The sequence below is a fragment of the Plectropomus leopardus genome, chromosome 11 (assembly GCF_026936395.1).
Source record: "Plectropomus leopardus strain MGB_pleo_1.0 chromosome 11, ASM2693639v1, whole genome shotgun sequence".
Classification (NCBI taxonomy): Eukaryota; Metazoa; Chordata; class Actinopteri; order Perciformes; family Serranidae; genus Plectropomus; species Plectropomus leopardus.
Window position 1 is genome coordinate 17,009,404 of NC_142186.1, and position 25,733 is coordinate 17,035,136.

At 42.2% G+C, this 25,733-nt stretch overlaps 5 protein-coding genes across 8 annotated transcripts; 2 read left to right on the plus strand and 3 right to left on the minus strand.

Moving 5' to 3' along the window:
- Positions 1 to 898: 898 nt before the first annotated feature.
- On the minus strand, positions 899 to 6,707 carry LOC148188231 (uncharacterized). Its single transcript, XM_088084100.1, has 2 exons — positions 6,218 to 6,707; positions 899 to 5,954 (listed from the first exon to the last, which is right to left on the minus strand). Exons 1-2 carry the CDS (start codon positions 6,609 to 6,611, stop codon positions 2,449 to 2,451), a joined length of 3,900 nt encoding a protein of 1,299 aa, XP_087940226.1. The 5' UTR covers positions 6,612 to 6,707; the 3' UTR covers positions 899 to 2,448.
- A 203-nt stretch (positions 6,708 to 6,910) lies between these two features.
- On the minus strand, positions 6,911 to 15,962 carry LOC121946096 (uncharacterized). Of its 4 annotated transcripts, none has more exons than XM_088084111.1 (4): positions 15,833 to 15,962; positions 9,657 to 10,408; positions 8,832 to 9,257; positions 6,911 to 8,731 (listed from the first exon to the last, which is right to left on the minus strand). In XM_088084111.1, the coding sequence occupies exons 2-4, from the start codon at positions 9,910 to 9,912 to the stop codon at positions 7,845 to 7,847; spliced, it is 1,569 nt and encodes a 522-aa protein (XP_087940237.1). In that variant the 5' UTR covers positions 9,913 to 10,408; positions 15,833 to 15,962; the 3' UTR covers positions 6,911 to 7,844. The 4 variants fall into 4 exon arrangements, with proteins under 4 accessions (XP_087940237.1, XP_042346461.2, XP_087940236.1 ...); XM_042490527.2 differs by lacking the exon at positions 15,833 to 15,962 and adding an exon at positions 10,700 to 10,839; XM_088084110.1 differs by lacking the exon at positions 15,833 to 15,962 and adding an exon at positions 10,495 to 10,810.
- Positions 12,460 to 13,789, plus strand: LOC121938118 (trypsin-3). The gene is made up of 5 exons (XM_088084126.1): positions 12,460 to 12,590; positions 12,680 to 12,836; positions 12,982 to 13,232; positions 13,326 to 13,462; positions 13,556 to 13,789. Exons 1-5 carry the CDS (start codon positions 12,551 to 12,553, stop codon positions 13,703 to 13,705), a joined length of 735 nt encoding a protein of 244 aa, XP_087940252.1. The 5' UTR covers positions 12,460 to 12,550; the 3' UTR covers positions 13,706 to 13,789.
- On the plus strand, positions 15,319 to 16,654 carry LOC121946116 (trypsin-3). The gene is made up of 5 exons (XM_088084122.1): positions 15,319 to 15,430; positions 15,556 to 15,712; positions 15,856 to 16,109; positions 16,203 to 16,339; positions 16,433 to 16,654. Exons 1-5 carry the CDS (start codon positions 15,391 to 15,393, stop codon positions 16,580 to 16,582), a joined length of 738 nt encoding a protein of 245 aa, XP_087940248.1. The 5' UTR covers positions 15,319 to 15,390; the 3' UTR covers positions 16,583 to 16,654.
- A 1,081-nt stretch (positions 16,655 to 17,735) lies between these two features.
- Positions 17,736 to 25,733, minus strand: LOC148188232 (uncharacterized). The gene is made up of 3 exons (XM_088084101.1): positions 25,431 to 25,733; positions 23,271 to 23,396; positions 17,736 to 22,261 (listed from the first exon to the last, which is right to left on the minus strand). Exons 2-3 carry the CDS (start codon positions 23,385 to 23,387, stop codon positions 19,037 to 19,039), a joined length of 3,342 nt encoding a protein of 1,113 aa, XP_087940227.1. The 5' UTR covers positions 23,388 to 23,396; positions 25,431 to 25,733; the 3' UTR covers positions 17,736 to 19,036.

The window sequence follows — 25,733 nt, forward strand, 5'->3', positions numbered from 1 at the left end:
TCTTTTCTTTAATTTCTTCTCTGTTTACATGAACCCCCTTGGTTTGTTGAGCACATAATGTCATTGTATGTATGTTTGTATGTTTGTTTGAAGAATTCATTGAGTGTGTTTTTTTTTTTTTTTTTTAAGTTTGCATACAAAATATGTGCTTTTAAATGGGCTTTGCTGTCAGGGAAAAATGACTGAGGAGCTTCATGTAATTAATCCTTTTGAAAGGAGGAAATGGGTTTAGTTTTTTCAGAAACATAGGAGAGAAGGCAATGAGCACCTTAAGAAGAATTGACCCAAAAGTAGCAAGAATTTCGTAAAAAAGAAAATTACCTAAAAATTAGTTTTTTTGTTCTTTTTTTTACGGGAAAAAAGTTTTAGAGAACAATTCTTAAAAATATTTTTAATATGTAATAATTATAATTATTAATACATTTTTCCCTCGCTTTTTTTTTCTTTTTGCCTTGCCTTTTTGTCCCAGAAATTCCTTGAAGGTTCCTTCAAACACTTCTTGTGATCACCTTAATATTTTATGGACACATAATACAGAAAGGAAATTTACATTACGTTTCAATCGGTTTAAACCTATAGTTTCGCTGAAATGTATCAAAACAATAGCATGTTAAATTGACAACAACAAAGTATCCCCAAAACCTTTTAATACTTGATAATAACACTTCATACTGTCTATGTCACTTTTTTACAGCAATTTTCTCCACCAACCAAAGGTAAAGGGGCAAACATTCATCCATTAGAATATGAAAACTTTCCAAACTAGGATTTAATCCTTTTTCTTATGTCTTTTTGCGTTAGTAAGTTTGCATTAATAAGTCCTCTGTGATACGGATGTTAAAATGCTGAAGGTTAACCCTGAATTAGGTTCACCTGACAAGTACTGCGCATCACAACATTGTAATCAAAGGCAGGTTTTATTTAATCCAATATGTAGACATCATGGGAAAATTCTATTTCTTTCCATGCTAAAACAGTGGATAGAGGTAGAAGGGCACATGTTTTTGAAACTTAAGACGCTAAATGTTAAGACGCACAGGGACGGTTGTTTTTTTGTACAAATGGACCGTGTGTTTATTTTACAGTAGTAATGAAGATTTTCAGTCAGTTAGTGGGCCACCACAGCTACTCAAATGCCCATTATCATAATGGAGGAGATAGGACTCTGTACTCAGCTAAATCTACAGTATTATGGAATGAAATCATTCAGTATTCACAAAAAATACATTGCATTGTACTCAAAAGTGGACATAAATTTATAAATATGGGTACATTCCAATCTGAAATAATCATTTTGGTAAGAGATACACTTTACACTGTAATATTAGTTTACAGTAGGTGCAAAGTACTGCCACCCAGTAATTTGTCTAAAATCTAATTATAAAGAGTATCAGTTATGACACGTTGCCACAAATTCGCTGAATTCGGACTGGACTGATTGGAGCAACACACATCTTACATAATCAGTTTCATGTTTGTCTTGTCATTGCAATAAATATTAATGACAAAACATCACATAAATCCAGGTTTAATTTATTCAAAAAATTCAATATTTGACAACAGTGTCGTCAATAAGTGTGTGATGACGCTACTTTCTCCCTGTTCCCAATGATCACTCAAGAGTTGAATTTACAGCAAAACTCTTTTGTGAAATGACCTTTACATGTAACCGTCACATTTTGTTTACAGATACTTTGACCAAATGACAATGATGAGAACATCACTGGAGACATTTTTGGATCCAGCCAATAGCCCTGTGATTATTAGTCATTTTTAACAGGGTCATAATGTGTGTAGTCAGCTGTCCATTTTATATTCTGACAGATGTTTTCTATGAGCACAACAACCCCATCCTCTCCTCCTCAAAAACAAAAACGTACGCTTCTTTAGGTATCTCAAAAAGACTTGCTCTGTGTTTTGGGAGTGAGGTCACATTGTTGAGTCTACCTTAAGCACAAACTAGGCCTAGAATACCAAGACAGCAGACATGCAGACTGTACTCATAAAAGGCACACAGTATACTGTACATGAAGAAACACAGTTCAAATGGTACTAAAAAAGTACTAATATTATCTAAATCTAAATGTCATTGGCAATAAATGAAATGTAGGCTGTAGAACCTCATTAATCTGCACCTTCACAAGTTGTTTAAACCAGGCAAGTATTTGGATAACTTAAATGCATTTAAAGAGACAGTGAAACTAATTAAATGGCACATCATGTATACACCCTTTATTACAAACTCAACAGTCTAATTAAGAGGTTAAAACCCTTAAATGTGCATCAAGAGTGCAGACTAAAATCAAGTTTTACATTTAATCTTTTTGTTTCTAATGCCCATCCACTCAACTGGTCAAACTGTCTGAGTAAGGGTCAAATAAATGAGGTTCCACTCAGTAAAAATTCAAATAAAAACCTTAACTAAGTCTAATTGCTAGTGTAGAAATGTCAAATCTCTCCTTGTGCATGTTGCAAGTAATGCATTTGTAGATCCAGCTCCCGGGGAAGAGAACACCCGCATATCATGCACTGGAGAAGCCGTTCTGGGGCAAAAGGCAAACGGGGTCCAAGTTTGTGAGGTTCTGTCCGCGGGGCGAGCTGAGGTAGGGGCAGGGTCTGTGTTATGTGTGGCCTCTCGCTCATTACTGCCTGTGGAGTGAAAAAAATATTTGGGGGTGGAGGTCTTGGAAGCGGGCCAACTGCGACAGAGTGAAGAGGGTGTGGGCCAGGCAGAGCGAGAGGAGGGAGCGGAGCGAGTGGAGGTGAGAAAAAGGGAGAAGGCTGGTTTATGATTATTTGCGTGCCCGTTGCCATTGGCTGTTGCTGCAGCTCCTGCCCATTCCCTGGTTTGAGCTGCCCAGTTAGCAGCGTTTGATTACTTTGGAAGCCCCAAACTGGCGATCCCAACCCCTGGCCAAAACGATGAGGTTCATATTGAATGGAGATGGGAACCTTCTGTGTCGTTGGCTGACTCTGTACACTGGCCCAGCCCGACGACACCTGCTTTTGCTGCAGCTGGAAATCTTGAGTATTTACTAAATTCTCAGAAGAGTTCATAGTCTTTGGAATTCCTGGTGGTGTTTGTATGTCCCACAAGGTGCTACCTACCCCGTGAGAAACAGGAGTTGAAATTGGCATAGCACTGCTTTGGTCTATTTGAGCTGAGGTGGATGCACCTGCTAAGCCTGAGACCCACTGATTTTGCAGCTCACAGCCGTTCCACGACTTCTCTGGCTGGCTAACAGTCGACGGTATTACTTGAGGATTACTCATCTCCCACATTCTAGTGTCCTCTTTTTTAGGAGGTGTGGAAGGCTCCTTTTGCATTGACATTGGGGCGCTTGCCCACCTTGGCAGCTGGAGCTCTTGCCCGAGCTTATTTGGAGAGCTCCGTGAATTTGTTAGCAGAGAAGGTCTGATGCTCCACAGAGCTGCCCCGTCTTGGTAAGACGAGGCATTAGAAAAATCATGTTGCAGCGAGCTTGTGGAAGCTAGCACAGTCGATGTGGGTGTGCTACTCCAAGCGACAAGCTTGTGCTGCCTGTGCTGCTCAATCTCACTCACTGACAATGGGCTGGATTTTTTTGGCAGAGCTGCCGTGACGGAGCTGACGATAGCAGCTGCGCTCTCTTTAATGTGTGATGACTCTGAGCTCTGAGCAGATGCGGGGCCTGACTGAGATATCAAAGGGCTATCTGCCCAGCCTGGACTTCTCTGATGGTGGTGCTGAAGGGCGGGCTGCGGTGCGCTGTCAAACTGCGTCTGCTGTGGAGCTGCGTGCTGCTGCTGTGACGAGGGGACAGGCATGACCTCTCCGCCGTCCACCTTCCACTGCACCGGCTGAGGGTGTCGCTCAGTCAGCCACGGCTCCTTCTGCTGTCTACCCTGTAAATCCATCCGCGGTGACAGCATGGAGGACTGTGGCTGGGCTGCCCTTCTGTGCTCAGCATCTCTCAGTAATGAAACTGGATACAGAGTCGGCTGAGAGCTAACAATCCCAGAGCTTCCAAATGATCTAGAAAAGCCCCAAATGGGCCTCGCCCCTCTCCTCCCCCTGCTGCCCCTGCCTCTCATCCTGGCACCCATCGGGAAAGAATTATACTGGCTGAAACCCTGGCGTTTACGAGCGTGGATTTTTTGGTGCACTAACAGGCTGCTAAACCAAGAAAATGTTTTGTTACACTCATCGCAGCGATGAGGCCTCTCTCCTGTGTGCGTGTTCATGTGATCACGGAGCAGATAGGCTAACCCGAAGCTCTTGTCGCACAAGTCACATTTGTGAGGTTTGTCACCATTGTGCGAGAGCATATGGTGCTGCAGTTGGGTCTCGTCGCTGTAGCCTTTGCGGCAGCTGGTGCAGCGGAACGGTTTTTCCTGATGCAGCTTTTGATGTGTTCTCATGTTCTGCAGGAATGCAAAGTCTTTCCCACAGTCGGGACATTTGTATGGCTTCTTGCCTGTGTGGATGATGAGATGTTGCTGTAAGTAGCTACCGAATCTGAAGCCCTTGCCGCACACTTTGCACTGATAAGGCTTGTCCTTGGAATGTATGCGCATATGCAGCTCTAACACTGAGCGGTGGCGGAAGGTTTTTCCACACTCTGAACACTTGTATGACTTAATACTTATGCCATCACTTCTACATTTCCCCTGTACATTGTCACTGCTTATGGGAGTAAATTTATTTTTGGGTGGTGTTGCCACCGTTTCTGGATATTGTGCTACAGACTTGTGGGCACTTGCCAGATGCATATTTAAACTGTTCTCATCACGATAAATACACGGGCAGTGAGGGCAGGTGTGTCCTTTTTCCCAGGGCTTGTTGATCTCTTTCGGGGGTCTGGGCGTTCTCTCCTGCATCTCATACTCGGCCTCGTGGATAAGCATGTGCGCTCTCAGGTGAGCTGGGGACCCGTAGGTCTGGGGACAAAGGGGGCAGTTGAATGTGCGTTTCAGTTCCTCGCTCTGGTGCGTGTTCTCTTTCCCCGGCCTTCTGACGGCCTCCTGTACGGACGCTGGAGCCTGCTTGCTGGGCTGCTCAGTGGAGGAGTTGGTTTCACGCAGTCTGTGCTGGCGGCAGTGTGCCTTCATGTTCTGGGCGAAGGCAAATTTTTTGCCGCATTCGGGGCAGCGGAAGGGCTTTTGGCCTGTGTGCAGATACTGATGCTGATGGAGGAGGCTGCTGTACTTGAAAGTCTTGCCGCAGATATTGCACAAGTGTGAACGCGTGTTGTCTGTGTGCTTGCGACGGTGGTCTTCCATGACGGAGTAGTGTTTAAAAACCAAGCCGCACTCTGGGCATTCATAGGGTTTCAAGGCGGAGTGACATCGCTGCTGGTAGCGGCGGCCCATGCTGTTCTCGTGTGAGTGGATCATCATGTGCTTAGTGATAGAAACCTTGAACTGGAACTCTTGGCGGCACAGGGGGCAGTGGTAAGGCTTTTCTACTGTGTTGCAGCAGTTGTGGTCCCTCAGCTTATCCACTGTTGAGAAGGTCCTCTCACACTCTGCACACTCAAAACTCCCCTCTGCTTTTGACGCAACAAGCCGTTCCTCCTTCTCTTTATGTTCGTTCCTGTGTTTGATGAGGCTGCTGCGGTGCTGGAAGGTAAGGCCGCATTCTTTGCAGGTGAGAGGTGTGAGCTCATCCTCGTGTGCGTGGAAGTGACGGTGAAGGTTGAATGTCTCGCGGCGGGTGAACCTCTTCCCACACTCCTTGCACACCAAGCGGCACTTTTTGGGCTTTGCTGTGGGATCAGCGTCCTCTCCTCGCTCTGCCTCTTCACCGTCTTCCACCACGTCCTCTGTCCTGTCCACCTCTCCCACCAGCTCCTTCTCTTGGCTCCCCTCATCAGCGTGTGATGCTTCCTCCTCTAGAGTCTCATCTGCATCATCCGTACTATCATCATCAAGTTGTGTATGCTGCTGCACCCTTTCTTTAACACTGTTCAGGTCTGAAAGAGAAAAGCACATCATAATAATAACTATACAAACAGAAACAAACAGTAAACTGTGATCTGTTGTCCATCCAACAAACTAACAAACACAGCTGTAAGTGCAAATCTCAACCTACAGTGCGGGATGCTAGCTGTTTTTTGTTATGGTGATAAACATTAGCAGAGTTTGTGGTGTGTATTTCACCGGTAGTGAGAGCTGCAGTTCAGGTTAGCCTGGAGGCTAAAGCTAAGTGTAAAATACATTAACAATGTTAGCATACCACACTTATCATTTTTCTCCCGGTGTGTTTTCGTCTCTTCATCGTCGTCTTCGGGTTCAGACCAGTCGAAAGCCTGCTGCTCGCTGCCAGGAGTCTCGGCCATTTTTTCAGCCGTTGTTAGGTCCTCCGTTGAATTACATGTCGTTTTTTCGGCTCCAGCACCACCGGACTCGACACTAACCTCAGAATGGCTGGCAACACCACCGCCGTCGTTACCAACACTGGCTCTCCGCTCATCGTCGGGGCTCGCCGCGGTTTTATTATCCGTAGTTTCATCTCTCTGATTTGAGCTGCATCCCGACTCCACCGCCTCGCTTCTCTCCCCAGATGTTTCCACCTCCTCCGCAGGGGATTTCTGTCGTTTCGGAGACTCCGATGGGTCTACGGCGGCCATGTTTCACCCATGCACCCCCTTGTCCAGAACACACTAGGATCATGCTAGCCAGCCTGCACAAGGAATCACATTTCCGGTCCCCACTTTCAAAATAAAACACCCATCACTATCAACCAGCTGTGATTCATCATATTAGAAACTATAATTCGCAGCCTTAAATTATAAATTCCCCTTTCTGCTACGGCTGTGGCTTTGTTGTTCTACACACCAAACACTCTCTTTACAACTGAGTAAACTTCATAATAATAATCAGCGCTACTTTTTTTCCTGTGTGACAAATCCACAAGTGATCAGCTTGATATAATTGCAGTGCATTTTATGACTTTTATTAAAGTTTAGTTACATTTCATTGGAACAGTTTGCTATCTACAAAATATAGATTGTGCAAAACTACGTAGATGGTGGCCATATGCTGTTTCTTTGCAACTATCTACAAACACATCCATCATACTGCATGCAAGATTAGAATAAATAGCCCCTACATACAGTACTTATGTATGCTTTTAAATTTCACCAGAAACATATGAATTAAATTCTGAAGCCTACCGTGATGTTTATGCTGGAAGGTTTTTTTTTTTGTTTTTCATCAAAATCTGGCAAGTTTTTAAAATGTATCACTGTTGTCTCAAAACGCACTGAACAGAACACAGTCTAACTTTATTGTCTGACCAAAGCTGGAAAAGTCATACTTTTCCATGAAACTGTTAAAAAGCACAAGCATACATTAGCAGGTAATTACAATAGCTGTATAACTACAATATATGGTAACAACTGCAGATTACAAGTACTTTGTGACAATGTGGTTAGTGTATCAGGAGAATTTAGACAGTACTGAACTAGTAAGAGCATCAAGAGCTTTGCAGCTCGGCTGCAAAGCATGTACAGTGACATGCATTATTAAACATCAGCACCTACAGTATGTTGTTGTCCGGGTATTGAAAGTCTCATGTAAGTGGAGCTGTCCTCCATAGAGCAACAGTTTTTCAGGAAAGTCTTTTAGCGCATGAACCAAGCTAATGTTAAGGCCACCCGATTATCTCATGTGTCTAATTTCTTATCTGCTTCAGTCCTCTCTGAAGACAAACTTAAGTGCAAGACAATTTTCTGATTTAAAACTCCAAATAACATTATTTTTACAGAAATACTGTCAATAGAAAAGGAGTACAATTTCTCGTCACATTTTGAAACACCAAATATGCATGATGTGCACTTTGATTTTTAGTGCTTTCTTCCTCAGCGTCGTCTTCTGCGCCTGTGATCAACAGCTCTTCCTCGCCGCGGCCTCTGCACACTGTCATTTGTGTTTGTGGGTGGGTCAGAGGGAAAAGTGCCATGTACATCAGGTGACGATGGTGCAGGAGCCACCGCCACTGCTGACTGATTATTCGAATGCTGGGTGACTTGTGGCTGCTGCTGTATTTGTGTTTGATGTTGTTGTGACTGTGGTTGTACAACATGTGGCTGCTGATGCTGTAGGTGTGTTTGCAGTGGTGCTTCAATCCGCTGTTGCTGCTGCAGTTGTTCTGTATTTTGTAGCTGCTGCTGCTGAGCTGGCTGTGGCTGTAAATGCTGTTGAGATGTTTGTGACTGGTGTGCTTGTTGTGCGCGATGTTGCTGCGGCTGCGGTTGTTGCTGGGCTTCAAGCACTCCTAACAGCCTTTGCAAGAGGACATTGTTTTGTTGTAGACTGACTGCTAGTGCCTCTTGTGAGGCGACAAGTGTTCTCATGTCCTGCCTGAAACCTTCCCCAAACTCCCGCAGGCTCTTTTCTACCCGATTTCCCAGTTGAATTGCTGCTTCGCCTAACCCACGTAGCTCATCTTCCAGCCAGGAGCTGCGCAGAGGGGCTTCAAGAGGACCCTGTTGTGCTCCAAGCGAAGGCTGAGGACTACTGGGCTGAGGGCTGCCATTGAGGAAAGGCGCACTGTACAGGGGGGAAGGAGGCAGCCATCGTTCTGATGGAGGAGGTGGTCCTATGCCCAGACCCAGTCCTAAACCCAATTTGTCTTCCATGCTGTTGTCGACAGGTTCACATTCAGATTCTCCCACTTCTCTATCACGCTCAGGATTGTCCTCATCTTTCTCCAAACCATCTCTCTCTGACCCTTCCACTCCTACGCCTGAAAAAAAAAAAAAAAAAGTAAGTGGACACAAGCAGATATTAGTTGCATCTATTGAATCTACAAATAAAAAAAGCCAATTGAAAAGTTTTTTTTGTACCTGTATCAGAGTCAGGGAAGCATGGGAAACTGGGCTTTGGTCTGGTGCTTTGCTTTTGCCTGGCTTGTTGAAGCCTGGGGCTTGTCTGGGACGGACGGCCAAGCATCGAGGCTCCCCTGCTGGATGGCAGGTAACAGCTGCGGTGGCGAGCGTCCGCTAGCCTGCCTCCGTTGCGTCTCTTCAGGTCGTCCCAGCGTTTCTTCACCTCTCTGAGGGTGCGCGGGACTCTGGACACGGCATTGACCCTCTCTAGGATTCCTGCCCAGATGCGCTCTCTCTCCCGCCGCCGGAGCCTCCCCGCAGGACCAAAGAGCTCTCCTTCACACCGAGTGACTTCTGACACCAACACCTCCAGCTCTGCTCCACTGAAGCGACTCTTTCTTTTTCCTGCACCGCCAGCAGCCAGTGCAGCTGACATAGCTCTGTCTGTGGAGAGAGAGGTGAGAAGCCCAAAAGGGAAAGGAAAAATATCAAGTGAAGCTAAATATAATGTGTGAGGAAGAGAAATGTGTTTTATTTGCACTCTGCTACGCCAGGGCATATACAACTATTACTACTTTAGGAAAGACAAGGAGCATTAAGATCAAAATTCATCCTGATTTGAGTTCAGTCTTGTTATTTTATGACGATAAATGTCCTCTTAGATATAATGTATATTAGTGCATATCCTGGCTGTGCTTTTTTACACTGTTGATAAAATTATTTGATGAAATATTTCTGTGTGCTGTTCCCGTGAGGAGCCACATGTTCTGCAGAACTATACAAATAAACACTGAAATACGCTATCCACCTTCCCATAATGGTCTTAATCTCATTCAGGCTTACTTTGTTCAATGGACAAGAGGTCGTCTGAGGACATGCCAGGTGCCATGATGTTCGGATGCACCACTACCACGTTGAAGGGGAGACCCCCTGGCAGTCCGCTGCTCTGGTCACAGCTGCCTTCCGAGTCCTCATCCTCCCTGGGGAAGCCGTTTTCTGAGGCTCCCCCTCCAAAGGGTCCCTCCGGAGACTCCACTTTGATGTGCATGGGAGGTGATTGCTCGTACAGCAGCCCCCCCTCCTCGTAGTACTCAGTCATGGGTCAGACCTGATTTACAGCAGAACTGACTGGCGGGCCAATTCTGATACTGGCAGCTGCTGCCCCATTAATGCAAGTTCAAGTTGTAAATGAGCTTAATGCTAAGGACATTGCAGCTCTTTACTATACTGTATCAGATAAATGATGAACCTGCTTTGACTACAGCTGCCACAAACACTGATTTCTTAGGGATAATTAGAGTTAAAGTATAATTAAAAACAGTTTTTTGTAACAGTATTCTTCAAATGAATCAGGTCATTGTTGCAGCTTGGTGAGAGGCACGTTCATATTGTATGATCACAACATGAAGTCCAGAGACTTTTACAGCTAGCTGCAGCCACTCAAACCCACTTCTATCATTTTCATTTACACGGATATGTCACTGAGAACATAAATACGCGGTGTAAAAACACCTGGAGCACGAGAGGAGCTGCATCTAAACATCCAGCTGTTGTACAGTGATCTGCACCATCAAGGCAGAGAATCGCCTCCAGAGCTGAAATACAACAACAAAACACAACACTGCTTACAACTGTGAAGCATTTTAACACACCCGTGTCTGTTTTTATCCCCGAGACTGACTTTTATATTCTGTCGCATCGATGCGCATTTTTTTCTGCACCACATCCGCAATGGTTGCGCATTCCGCATACATTAGGTGCTGATCTTGCAATGGAGCTAGCTGTTAGCTAACAGGCTACACCAGCGTGAGGGGAAGCTTCCGGCTGAACCACAGCAGACAACCGAGCACACACGATGACAGAGCCGCCGCTGCTGTGTTTCTTACCTCGTGATGACTGCACATGGGAGGCAAAACAAAACCAAAACACAATTGGTGCAGCTGTTAAGTCAGCAGCCGATACACAAACCGAAGACAGTCGCTTACTAATGACGTCACCGAGGGGGTATGTTCACGACCAATCAAAGTTTGGAGATGTTTAGTAAATATATCTTTATTGTACAGGTCCTGTTTTTGTTTTGTTTTCTCTTATAATAAGCTTCAAGAGGCAAATTTCGAGATAATATATAGAATTTGTAGAGTAGAGCTTGCGTGAGAAATATTCACGCTAAATGTCGATTAAGAAAGGTGGTGTTAGGGGTGTTTCTATTTATTTTGTGACACTGGGGGATATTTGGATTGTAAATGAACCCGTGGTAGTTATTTATTTATTTCATTTGGTGGCAAGTAAACTAGGGGTGGTTGTTTGTACACCGGTTGTAAGGAAAATGTGAATTTGTTGAAGTACTATATGAATTAAAACAAAAAGGTGAGAAAGGGGCAGGGATATAATACGTTTTACTTCTACCTACTCCTTTTCAAACACTGTACTTTTGTTTGTGTGTTCATAATAAGCTATGTTTTCATTCATAAGCTCATTCGTTCATCCATTAATCCATTATAAATATGATTTCTGTGGACTGGAAAATGAGATAATATTTCACTTTTTTTCACTACATATGCACCAGAATATTTTGGATTGATGTTGCCAACTTCTAAAAAAGAAACTGAAGACGAATTTTGAAATGTATACATTCCAATCACCCTCAGTTTATAAAATAGTTTATGGTACGTTTTACCTTGAATTATCAGTTGAGACACTTTACACAGCTCTTTTTTTCTGTTCCTACAGTCTCTAAGTAATTAGCTAAAAAGTCCTTTATGTTTAAAGCTCCTTCTGACTGGAATAATCTGCCTGTAGGCTAAATATTCAATCCATATCATCTCACTTGTTTAAAACTGCTCTGTCTTCTTATTATATCATCAGTTTACATGTTCACAACACGTTCTCTATAATTCTGTCTAATGCTACACAGACACTAACACTTTTCTGTCAACTATATTGATTCATTTCAAGCTCTGTCTTGAGTATGACCTCCTGATTTTGTGTGTCTTATTACTTGATACCCATTGTTTTGTTTTTGTTGTCTGTTTTTTGTCTCTTTGTTTTATTTTGTCATTGCTGCCTGTTTTTTTTCATATTTGATAAATGTTAAATGGTCTTGTTACTTTTATTTTTTGTTCAGTGTTATTTCTAATTGTGCTTATATCTTATCATTTTTGTTGAGGACAGCCCTGAAAAAAAAAATATCTTTCCATGTAAATGCTCAAATAAATACGTTTGATAAAATGGCTGTTTTAATCAGGATAATATTTAAAATAACATGTTGTATATCATACAACTTTTAATTATATTTGGAAAATTACTTACTCAATCCTTCATATAATTATAATACATTTTAAAAAATAACCCCCCAGAATTACCTACAGCTTAACATGACTTGTGTCTTGTGTCTCAACTTTCATCTTTGTCTATCTCTCTTTTTAAAAAAAAAAAAAAAAAATCCTTCATTATTCAATACATTTGTATTACTATTACTTAATACATAGGTGGCCTGTTAATATGAAGGTAGCGGGGTTGAGGGCTGCACATATATCTGTCATCTTAAAAATGACTGACTAATGGAAATGTGTGTGCTTTCCTCTTTGTCCATGCTGCTGTTTCCCAGGTGGGATAATGTTTAATCACTGTGCAAGGGGCATGGAAAAAACCTTGAGAGAGAGTCAGATAAAGAGCTGTCTGCATGTATATAAACCTGCTGCTGCTGCTCCTGCTGTGTGTGGATCAGCTGGTGCATCATGAAGTACTTCATTCTTTTGGCCTTGTTGGCTGCAGCCTGTAAGTTCTTGTTTGTAGTAATAAAGTTTTAACAGGGGGGGTTAAAGCTCTTAAAACAGTTACAGTATAACTGACTGTTTGTGTTACAGATGCTGCTCCCATTGAGGATGACAAGATTGTTGGAGGCTACGAGTGCAGAAAGCACTCTGCGCCCTACCAGGTCTCTCTGAACTCTGGCTACCACTTCTGTGGAGGCTCCCTGATCTCCAGCACCTGGGTGGTGTCTGCTGCTCACTGCTACAAGTCGTAAGTGCACACATTAGTTTCCACACACACACATTAGGCCCACAGTCTTTCTAAAACCCTGTTCCAATGAAATCAGAGATACTGATTACATCTTTACAGGTGAAGTGTCACAGTACTTACATGTAGTTTAACCCTCTGCAGTCAGCGTCCAGGTGCGTCTCGGTGAGCACAACATCGCCGTCAACGAGGGCACAGAGCAGTTCATCAACTCTGCCAAGGTCATCCGTCACCCCAGGTACAGCAGCCGCAACCTGGACAACGACATCATGCTGATCAAGCTGAGCAAGCCCGCCACCCTGAACAGCTACGTCCGCACCGTGTCCCTGCCCTCCAGCTGTGCCAGCTCTGGAACCCGCTGCCTGATCTCTGGATGGGGCAACACCAGCAGCTCTGGAAGTCAGTAAAACACAACGTAGTCACACCTGGAAGGTCATTTTACCACATGCTGGTGGATGAATACTCACACGTGTTGTCTTTCTTCCTCTCTAGACTACTACCCTGATCGTCTGAGGTGCCTGGATGCCCCCATCCTGAGCGACAGCAGCTGCAGGTCCTCCTACCCTGGACAGATCACCTCCAACATGTTCTGCGCTGGATTCCTCGAGGGAGGCAAGGACTCCTGCCAGGTACGACCTAAAGTCAGCATATTTCTTACAGTTGACACCAAACATCAGAACACCTCTGCTCACATGTTGTCCTCTATTTCTGTGTCCTTTCAGGGTGACTCTGGTGGCCCCGTGGTGTGCAACGGTCAGCTGCAGGGTGTGGTGTCCTGGGGTTACGGCTGCGCCCAGAGGAACAAGCCTGGAGTCTACGCCAAGGTCTGCAACTACAACTCCTGGATTCGTAACACCATGGCCTCCAACTAAAGTCACTTTACTGGAGGAAACATTGTTCTCAGGAATCTCTTACAATGACACCTGCCTCAAGAAAATAAACAATTCATATCATCACTCTCTGCTGTTTTGTGCTTTTGGATAAAACATTGATTTAACATTATAGAGAATCAGTATGAAGGAAAATAAGAGAAATAGTAATCTCTCTTTAGAAATGACCAGAAGATATACTGTGTGTGTGTGTGTGTGTGTGTGTGTCTGTGCATGTATTTATATAAACAGAACTCCGTTAATCAAAAACAAAAAATTGCCACATGATGAATACTTCTGACCAATTTTAGAGAGATAATACGTCATGAAAAAAAGATAAATACATAAGTCTCTGTACTCTCACAACTAAAATGCATTTTAATAGATTACAATTTAAGGTAGTTCACCACCTTGGATCATAAATATGTGCTTATTTTGTCATGCATTGGATATAAATTATAACAAAATAACACTGTTATTGAGAAATGTATATGCATGTAAGGGGTTTTGCGATATAGCGGTAATGGCGATATTCATGATATTTAAAAAGGAAATATTTATATTATGGTAATAATACACATATAATGCCTCAAGAATTTCTGTGTATTTCCTTTCTTGCTTTGCCCCTCTCCCAACACCATCTGGTTGCTTTTCCACTATCCATTAAGATTAAAGTTATGGTTATAGACTCTTTTTCCACCTCCCTAAACTCATTTTTTGTGTAATTTCTGTGTCAAAAAATAGGCAAAATGCACAACAAATTTAAAAATGACTTTGACTGATACTGTTTTTTAAAATTGTTTTTAAACTGTCTATATATCACAATAATATTGTTGTCATGAATTCTTTTGGCCATGATCATTATTTATTAGGAAGCTGATATTATGCCAGCCCCAGTGCATGTGTTTACTTCTTTTTACCAGTGTGACAAATGAGGTTAATGAAACACATTTTATGGAAAAACATAATTTCAAATTAAAATTCAGTTTGTGTCACTACAACATTAACTACTATTTTAAAAAAAAATCAAACAATTCAAATATTCCCAGAAAAACAGTTGACCCCCAGTATTGTTTCCCCTTAAAAACACAGAGATGAACTAAACATGACTGATAATGTGTGATAATGATAGCACAGAGGAAATTTGCTGTACATTTGCAATTAGACTCCATAAAAATAGACAATGTGTCAATTTGACACTAGTTAATATTGTTTGGATTTTTTGTTTTAATCAGTGTTTCATGATTCCGGAGAACAAAAAGCAGTGAAGAAAATAAATATTTCTAACTGAAAGTGTGAGTAAAAAAATAAACATCATAAAAGAAATACAAGCTTTTGCACTTGACCGGTAGTACGACGACTGAGTACTGTGTGGAAGCAATGTTCTAAGACAAAGAGGCATTTTGAGGTTAATATATAATCTAGCATGATTCCTACAGTCATTTTAAAGAGATCAATAATGTATCGGTCTTACAAACTAAGCATACGTGACTGTAGGTGGGACAAAAGCTCATATAATCAATATGTTGACTCTCGTCTTCCAGATGTGTTTTCACAAACCTTACTCAGCAAGATAACCATAAAAACGAAAACGTGTTCTTGGCCAATCAGATAGCAGAGGGACAGAGTGGGTTTAAAAGGACCTGCAGTGCAGCTGAGCCGACACCGAGGCTGACACGGACACCACCATGAAGGCTTTCATTCTTCTGGCTCTGTTCGCAGTGGCATGTGAGTATGGAGACTAAACGTGTTACTTTTCATTTTGATCATTTTATGTATGAGGAAAAGGTTATTTTCTTTGAAAAGTACTGCCCTGCAAAAATACACTAAGTTACATTCCGTATTTCCATCAGACGCCGCTCCCATTGAGGATGACAAAATTGTTGGAGGCTATGAGTGCAGAAAGCACTCTGCGCCCTACCAGGTCTCTCTGAACTCTGGCTACCACTTCTGTGGAGGCTCCCTGATCTCCAGCACCTGGGTGGTGTCTGCTGCTCACTGCTACAAGTCGTAAGTGCACACATTAGTTTCCACACACACACATTAGGCCCACAGTCTTTCTAAAACCCTGTTCCAATGAAATCAGAGATACTGATTACATCTTTACAGGTGAAGTGTCACAGTACTTACATGTAGTTTAACCCTCTCTGCAGCCGCGTCCAGGTGCGTCTCGGTGAGCACAACATCGCCGTCAACGAGGGCACAGAGCAGTTCATCAACTCTGCCAAGGTCATCCGTCACCCCAGGTACAGCAGCCGCAACCTGGACAACGACATCATGCTGATCAAGCTGAGCAAGCCCGCCACCCTGAACAGCTACGTCCGCACCGTGTCCCTGCCCTCCAGCTGTGCCAGCTCTGGAACCCGCTGCCTGATCTCTGGATGGGGCAACACCAGCAGCTCTGGAAGTCAGTAAAACACAACGTAGTCACACCTGGAAGGTCATTTTACCACATGCTGGTGGATGAATACTCACACATGTTGTCATTCTTCCTCTCTAGACTACTACCCTGATCGTCTGAGGTGCCTGGATGCCCCCATCCTGAGCGACAGCAGCTGCAGGTCCTCCTACCCTGGACAGATCACCTCCAACATGTTCTGCGCTGGATTCCTCGAGGGAGGCAAGGACTCCTGCCAGGTACGACCTAAAGTCAGCATATTTCTTACAGTTGACACCAAACATCAGAACACCTCTGCTCACATGTTGTCCTCTATTTCTGTGTCCTTTCAGGGTGACTCTGGTGGCCCCGTGGTGTGCAACGGTCAGCTGCAGGGTGTGGTGTCCTGGGGTTACGGCTGCGCCCAGAGGAACAAGCCTGGAGTCTACGCCAAGGTCTGCAACTACAACTCCTGGATTCGTAACACCATGGCCTCCAACTAAAGTCTCTTTACAGTCATTTGTTATGAAGCAGAAAACTGTGTAAACATTTAATAAATAAAAGAATCAAAGATACCTCATCTATTGGACTTCTTGGCTGAGCACTGCATATTATAAACTTATCACGCTTGACTCAAATATAAAATATACAGACTGAAAAAGCTCTATGAAGCAAACAAACCCTAAACACAGATTTTTAAAAATACAAGTAATGAATGCAGTCAATGCCATCCACCAGGATTCATTATGTTCATTCACAAGTTATTCCTATTTTTATATAAATATAAAAAAGGATGTTGAACTTAATATTTGTAGATTAAGGGCGAGACACCCCAGGTAAGAACAGTTTCTTCACTCACAGGTCAATTTTGAGATTTTGGGATATTTTCCTTCCATTATGTGTCTTCTTTACAGAAAATAATCAATTTGGGAAATGTCATGGTGGTGTCTTTTAGCTAAAATTTTACCCTCGTGTTTTGTTTTGTTTAAATATGTATGGAATATTACAAGACGTATTTTTAAAGGCGGTTTCCACAAAATGAAATGAGATTGTTTAAAATAAGATTTATGGAGTGGTAACACATATCTAAAAGCCCCCTTTAAAACACTTTGACTCTAAAATGACAACAAAGTGAAACACGATTTTAAACATGGCTTTATCCAATGTTCAGATTTTTGTTCTAGATATATATGCAAATCAGTACATATTTAATAAGTCAAGGCTACATTTGGATCCTATTTGTATGCATGAACCAAGCAGCTGACTAATATTATCTCCAGCAGGAAGCCAACAGCCCAGTTTTATACATCCAAAGAACTTCTATAAAAATGACCTGCATGGCAACCAGACCGGGCCTCTAATTGAGACAGACATTTATTTGTCAAAATGTGTAGCCACACCGAGCTATCAAAAGGGACTGGCCGTTTAATTGAGACTAGGCATTTAGTTGAAGTTTACAGTGTTTAAATATACAGTTTCACAATACATATAATATAAAAAATAATTGTCTTACTTCAAGCGATCCACTGGCGAAGTTTCATGGTGGTATGTTTTAGTTAAAAGTTTACCCTGTTCACCTGTAGTGTCTCCCATAAAAGATCTCATGGTTCTCTCAGCTGAAAATTCTGACCTAAAAACAACAGACATGATCACATGTCAATACAAAAATGACCTTTATTGGTTTTTAGACAAATTATAGCATAAATCATATACAACAGAGTGGGGTGTCCATCTGGGAAACATCTCATGAACTATTTTCTTTTTCAAGATTCCAACAAAATCAAGCCTGACACTGAAGCATGAAGATGTAGTTTCTGAGAGGCAGTGAAGAACAATAATGGATGTTAAATGTGCGTTTGTTAGTGTATTTTCTAGAAAATTTACTCTATTTCAGTCATCATATTACAAGTCCATAACAGAGTAAGTCTTTGACAATCGTGCATGAGTAAAGCTGATATTCACTTAAAAATGTAGATACAAAATGCCGATACATGTCCTTGCTGGAGAGCAAAACAAAAAGTCTGAAGTCAGTACAACACTTCATCTGAAACATTCTGAGTAACAATTTCATTTCAAGAATCAAGAGTCAAATAAAGATGTGCAAGATTTGAAATGTGCACATTTGATAATAAACCCACAATGGTCATAACGCAAATGCACGAATCATGATGAGGTCAGAATTTGTGAAACTCAACAGCTATTATCCAATTAATTGGTCGTAATATTCACTAACCACACGACATGTAATAAAAAAAAGTTTTGAAACAAGTTCTTTGTCACATAAGCCAAACTCAATTTTCACAGTAATAAGGGTTTAAAAAAAACAAACAAAAAAGGGTGTGACGTCCACCCTTCTCATCAGTGCAGGGGACTTTTCAAAGTTATAAAATAAAGATGCCAGGAGGATGCAGGGCTCAAAATGTTTCAGTGGCTGTTTTACTTGTGTAAATATTTTTTAATCAAACTTATTTTCCATAAAACATCCATTTACATACAGTATTTCTGTTTTCAAAAGCATACTTTGTTGAAGATCGGATCATTTCATCCCAGGGCTGCATTAATTTAGTGAATGTACAAAATATTTGAGGCATCTTTCTGATACGTTCTCTCTATCTGCATCTCTTCTGCTCCTCTGATGGACAGAAATGTAATGACTGAGACTAAAGAAAGGCTAGTGGCTTCTACCTGACGCTGACAAACTACCCAAAAACAAAGTGCCCCTATTATTTTGTACATTCAGTGTGTATCTTCAGAATCTGTGAACTGTCAGGCGAAACAGGTTGAACACACGATTGTAAATGAATCTTCCAAATCCTTTTTCCATTTCCCATAACATTCCAGAGAGTGTAACAATGTTTCTACATTTTCTAATCTAGGACTACAGGACCCCCGTGTTAAAAAAAACAACAAAAAAAAAAGTTGATAAACACAGAGGGAATGTATCTCCATCTAGGTTATTATAACTGGCCTCTAGCATGCTGCAAATAATGATGGTAGAGGTCTGAAATGGCAGGATATGCATCGCCACACACAGCACACTTAACACCGCCTGCAGACCCTTCGTCGGATATGCTGACATTTTGGCTCACGTGTCTTTTCACAGTTCTCAAGGAAGTCATGGGCTTTTCAAGTGCATTTTCATCCAGTCTGTCAAGATTGGTTTCTCTATCTTGGATTAAAGAAAATCTTGAGTATGTGCGAATGGGACGCTGGGAAGTTTTATCCAAATCAAGACCCTGATTTTTGAAGAAAGGGAACTCCTCAGTTACTGGGTCTGGATAGTTGGATAAGGGGTCCAGAGGAGAGCTGCGTTCCTCAGGATCTGGACGTAACGTAGATATGTGTTTGTTCGTGGAAGGGGTGAACATTTTATTGTTAGACTGCGTAGATTGATCATCTACGGATAAATCAAAATCAGATTCCTTGTGCGTTGAGGAATGGCAGAGCTGGTGACTGAACAGTAGGTCTAGAGTCTTAAAGCTGCACCTGCACTGCTCACACTGATAAGGCAGAAACACTTTCTTGGGCCTGACTTGAATCCACTGGAACTCTGGGTGCTCGCTCATGTGTTTTTTGTACAGCTCCACGAACCGGAAACCTTTCCCGCACTGCGGACAAGTGAAGCGTCCGCGTCTCTGTCGATGGATCCTCTGATGATGCCACAGTTTTTTCCAGTCTTCTAGAATCTTGCCGCAGCAGGCACAGGTGTAACTTTGACCCTGGGGGTGTGTGAGCATGTGGGCTCGGAGTCTGCCCATGTGTCTGAACAGTCGCCCGCAGCTTGGACATAAATATCTCCTGGGGTCTGAGCGGTTATCTAGTTTGTTTAACGTTGCCACAAAGTGTGAGAGATTGTGAGCCGGGATGACTGTTGACTGGAACGGTTTCCTTAAGTTTGCAGGGCGTTTCTTGCGGATGGTCTGCGGTGTTTTTTTCTGTGTTTCACAATTTGCAGCTGCGAGAGGAGGAGCAGGATTGTTTCCTGTCGAACACCTGAGAGCAGGCACCGTGTACTTTATCAACGAAACCGTCTCGTCCTCTTTTATCCCAGAGCTGGAGGCGGGTCTATCTCCTCCGCACTGAGTGCGATGGGAGCTAAATTCAGACATTGAAGCAAACAGCTTGTCACAATACAAGCAGCGATAAAGCTTTGCACCGGTGTGGTCTCTCATGTGGCTGTTGAACTCCTGCAGATGGTCAAAAACATTCTTGCAGATGTGGCACGTGTATGTTAGTGAAGGTTTTACGCTGTCAGGGTACAAATCTTCGTTGCTTCCCACAGGTCTACAAGTGTGATTTTTTGCATTGCTATAATGAGTGAATGATTTTTCACAGCGTGTGCAGTTGTAACGCTTCACGGACCAGTGTGTGAGCTCGTGAACCCGCAGGAAATAGGCCTGACCGAAAGCTTTGCCACATATATCACATTTATAAGGCTTCTCTCCAGTGTGGACACGCACGTGTCTTATGAGGGCAGACTGAAAGCGGAATGTTTTACCACAATACTGGCACACTTTTCTTTCTCTCTTTTCTGGGGAAACAGCTCTGTGAAGTCCCTGACTACCAGTAATTTCATGGTCGTTCCCTCTGCTGCGTGTTTTCGATTTCTCCGAGTCCTGGTCCAACAAATGCATCTTCATGTGAGCGGCGTACTCCGAGCAAGAGAATTTGATCTTGCAATATGGACATTTTTGATACATGTGGCTCTTTCTGTGCGTCTTGAGATGAAGATTTAAGTTGGAGTTTTTGCTAAACCCTCTGCCACATTCAGGGCATTTGAAAGGCCGTTCTCCTGTATGAATGCGTTGATGGATGATGAACTGAGAGAGGAATTTGGATACATGACCACAGTAACTACATTTCAACATAGTTTTCCCCCGTTTTTTAGTGTAGATCACGTTTGAGTTGGCCTCATTAACCCCATCACCACAGTCTGTATTTTGTTGAGTGTCATCCTGGTTTTCTGCGAGCGGCTCTTTCTGTAACAAAACATTACTTATTCTCCTCCTCCTCTTGCCACCTCTCTTGCGTCTGAAAGTGTTTCTCTGACTGTTTCGACCCTCAGCTTGAACTCTGGCACTGGGCACAGGATTTAAATGTTCCAGCCCCATCTCGATGTTCTCCGTCTTCACATCTCCTACAGGTTTAGGTGATTTTTCAGAGGATGTTAAAACATTTGCACTAAATTTTGCATTCTTTTTTAATTCAAGACTGCTTTGTGATTGTGACTCCTCGCTGCCATTCATGTCATCACTCTGAGTGGTCGTACGCTCTTTAGGCTGGGAGAGTTGGCAGCTTTTTCCATCTGTATCAGTCTCTTGTTTGTCAGTGTTTAGTTCCACCTGCTTATCTGCCTCTAGACAGCCGGTATCGTTGCTCAACAGCGACAAGGCCTCCTGGGAAACATCCAGTCTGGACACTTTGGCTGGAACTTGTTGATCAGCCAGTTTAGTTCTTCTTCTTTTAATACCTTGAAAGCTTAATGTATTACTACTTTCTGTAAGTGTCATTTCAGTCTGATTAGAGTCTAACTTGCTATCAGATTCAGACTTTCCATCCTGTGTTGAACTGTGTTTTTCATCTCTACTCCTCAGTCTCCATGAATGACTGATATTATTAGCTTTAGGGGGAGAAGTAGCAGCAGACTTGGCAACCAAAGCTTTATGAGCTTTGCCTTCCACTTTTGTTGGTCTTCCTCTTCTTCTTTTTGGCAGCTCAGAGGCATCGTCTTCTCCTTTCCCATCATTAGGCACATCGTCACTGTTGTGGTTCTCCAAGCATGTTGGCAACGGTATTGTCGTGCTAATCTCCTCGTGCTGAACCGCATCAAGACCAGCACAATCGAAATCTATTTTCTCTTCAGTCAACAACTGTGTCATTGTACGACGGCGCCTGCGTTTCCTGCGGGCCTCCACAGGCTGTCCGTGACTGTCTGTTGTAGAGCTGCACAAACTTGCAGGAGGAATCATTTCGGACTTTGCTTCCATCTCTACCTGTGCCGGTAAGTGTTCACTGAGTTGGCGAGTTGTTTCGCTTACTGTTTCTGAGTTAATAAGGCCATCAGAGTCCACGTGCACTGATGACTGGGATTCAGGTCCAGGTTGAGCCATTTCTGTTGCTTTCATTTCGTCTCCCCACCTGGAGGCTAAGTCTTCCTCACTGCATCTCTTGTCTTCGGGTATCTGTAGGAGAAAACATGCTACACTGGTCACAAAGGTAGTCATGTTATTGTTGCACCACTCTTCTAAAACAGCGTGTAAATTATGGAAAAATGGGTATCGACAAGAGAACACTGCAGCAAATAGGCTGCGGTGTAACTCCTTCAGTCAACTCTGCACTGTCAATTTACGTCTATTGAAAGTGCTTGTTTTTGCCAGGCTCAGATTGTTATTAGTTGTGTCTGACAAGATATTGGAAAGAGAATCCTACGGAGAAATGGAACGTTTTTCGATACCTTTTGCTGGTCTGCGCAGGCATGACTTATTTCCACAATAACCAACAGACTAACAAAGGTTAAAGAGAATCATTTAATTTCTCTGTAAGTGTATTTCAGACACTTACAATAACAATCTGAGCCTAACAATGGCAAAAACAAGCACTTTTAGTAGATGTAAATTGGTTGTGCAGAAATGCTTGCAGGGATTACACCAATGCGACTGTGGCGGTGTCACTCAATCCTGGACCAATTTCCAAAATTCCTGTCTCCATCAGTCACTTGGACACAAAAACATGGGAAATTTAGGTTCAGATTAAAAGATACCAAACTTTCCCTTTAATTTCTGTATGTATGCTGTAAACTTCTAATACAGACAGCTGAAAACCACATGCTAAAGACAATGCATGCAAAACTGCAACATTACATATCTTGACTGATAAATATGTCTTTATGATTAAATCTGAGTTTAGGTTTATTTCTATCGTTTATGAATGGACCTTCTTTCTTTTCAATGCCATAGAATCAACATCAACATAAACAATGATTCACTGCACGCTTAATAGTCAAAATGTAATATAAACTACACATTTTTAAAAATGTTACCAAAAAAGAAAAGAAAACATAAAAACAGTCTTTTAATAAGCCCTCGAGTTTAAACATTTTTATACAGAAAATGCACCACTATTTAATTAGCAGTTTACTATAAAAACAGAACCTTTAGGGTGATATATCCATTCGTCTCTCTCACTAACTACCTGCTTGCAGTCCGAAGGGGCATGAATGGGACTGCGAGGTTGTGACGCCACAGAAGTTAACTCTGAGACTGTATTTTGGTCACTGCTTCCTCTGCCGAAGGACATTTTACTCCCCATGTCAAGAGTCTGTGGATTAAACAGACACAAATGAAGCTTTAACTCACAAAAACAGCAACATGTAATCTTATTGTGGTGTGTATATACAGCATGCTATGTCCATTTGTTGCAGTAACTTCATAGTGTCTGGTTATGTTAAAATTCTTTAAAGAAAGAGTTGATGCGCTGTATTTGTTAGTTTAGTTGCTTTATGTAATGCAAGTATTTCACGAGTGATTCCAGCACAGAAAAATCATGGTGCAAATCCAGAGAAGAGAGAAGCCTGCTGTGTGCAATCAATGGGCAAGATTATGAACTTGCCTGTGCAGATTTATGCTCGATTATCATGTGATGCTTTGCAAATTTCAAAGTTTCCCACACACACACACAAAAAAAAAGTTTTTGCGATTTTCCATCAAAACATTGTCCAGAGTCTGGACATGTCTCTAAAACATACACGAATCCCTTTAGGTTACATTATAATCTTTGCAGCTGTATTTTGTTATTCAGTTTGCTATCAACGATGAGTAAAGAAAGCAGAAAATATTCCCATTTAAGAAGGTGGAATCAGAAAATGTTTTCGTTAAAAAAAATCCTCAAACTGATTCATTGATTATCAAATCAGTTGCCAGCTAATGTGATAGTAGACAATGGAGCATATTTACATTGCAATACGGCTTTTTTTTTTCTTAAGAAAAGTATGTGAATACTTTCTTTATCTCTGTTTACAACAGACCACATGTTACCTGCAGCAGAGCATACTCTAGACTAGAAGTATGCCTTGTTTTGTCCAAATCCCAAAGATCCAAGGGTTTAAATGAGTAAAGAAAACAGAAAATATTCACATTCGAAAGGCTGGAATCAGAGAATTTTGACTTTGTTTCCTAAAAAAAAAAGATTACTCAAGCAAATAAGTCAATAATCAAATTTGTTGGCACTTTATTCGGTTGTTGAACACTAATTGATTAATCTTTGCAGCTTTATATTGTTCACAACCCAAAGATATAAGAAGATAAAGATAATCCCCAGAAAATATTCACATCTGCAAGGCTGGAATCAGAGAAATTTGACTTTTTTTCTTTAAAAAATACTTGAATCAATAAATCAATTATCAAACTATTAGCCAATAACTTTGCAGTTGAAAACTAACTGATTTCATTGTTGCAGCACTATTTTGTTCACCACCCAAAGATACTCTGGTTGCTATCAAAGATGACTAAAGAAACCAGAAAACATTCCCAAATAAGCAAATAAGAGCGCAGCAACTGAATAAAATATTCGTTAAAAAGGCTAAATAATGCAGATTTAAATACAAAAGAAGGCACTTGACATAGAATAAATCAGACTGAAATCTAGAATCGGAGAATTATTTCCTTAAAAAAACAACTACAAACCCCAACCAATAAATTGATAAATTAGTTGCTGTTTAATGTGACACTTGACAACGGTGCAGTTTCACATTGAAATGCTGCTTTTTTTTGTCTTTAGTAAAGCATGTGAATACTTTGTTCACAACACGTAACACTGACTTTACATCCAGAGCAGAACCTGCAGGGCAAACTCCAGACTCAAAGTAAGGTGCGAGTAAGTTTGCAGAGCTCTAGTTCCTGCTTTCAGATGCATGTAACAGCTAATGCAAAGATATCTGAAGTGGTCTGGCTAATGGACAGCGGCTGCTAATGTCAGCCCGCCTCTCATCTCCCCTGCAGACACATTTCATGTGATGGAGTCCCTCTGATGCACACAGGGGCAAAAAGCTTTTTGACTGTGATCACACATAAACTCCCTGAGACGTAACCCAGCGGGTCACACAGCATGTATTTAAACACATTTGACCAAACAGGGAGCTTCAGTACGCAGTTAAACTATCATCAAAAGGCAACAACAGCGTGACTAACAATGTAGGCGTTATCTTCAGGTAGGCCACATCGCTAGCTCACAGGCCACACAAACCTAACCCCTGCTTACAATATCAGCTCATGTGACTTTCTTTACAGCTAATAACGCCGGTGTGGGATATTCCTCGACAAATGTGATGGGAGGTAGTAAACACAAACTGCTTGCCTGCGTGGGAGAGAGTCAATGCTGGTCTCTGCGTAGCCATTCACTGACCGCTGCTCAGCTAGCTAGCACTGGCTAGCTCCAAGCTAACATATGCGCTGTCGTTGCTGGCTGTTTGGCACTTTTTACGAGCAAGCATTGGTCTGGAGGCTCGTCTGGTGCCGTGGACTTGTCTCTCTCCTCCTTTCAGAGCAGTTTGCAGCAACAAGCCACTCGATATCCACGCACAAAGACAACCGAAAAAGTGTCAATCACGGCGAGCGAACAGAGTGGGTAGTTCAGGTGCTGTGGGGAATTTGAATGCCA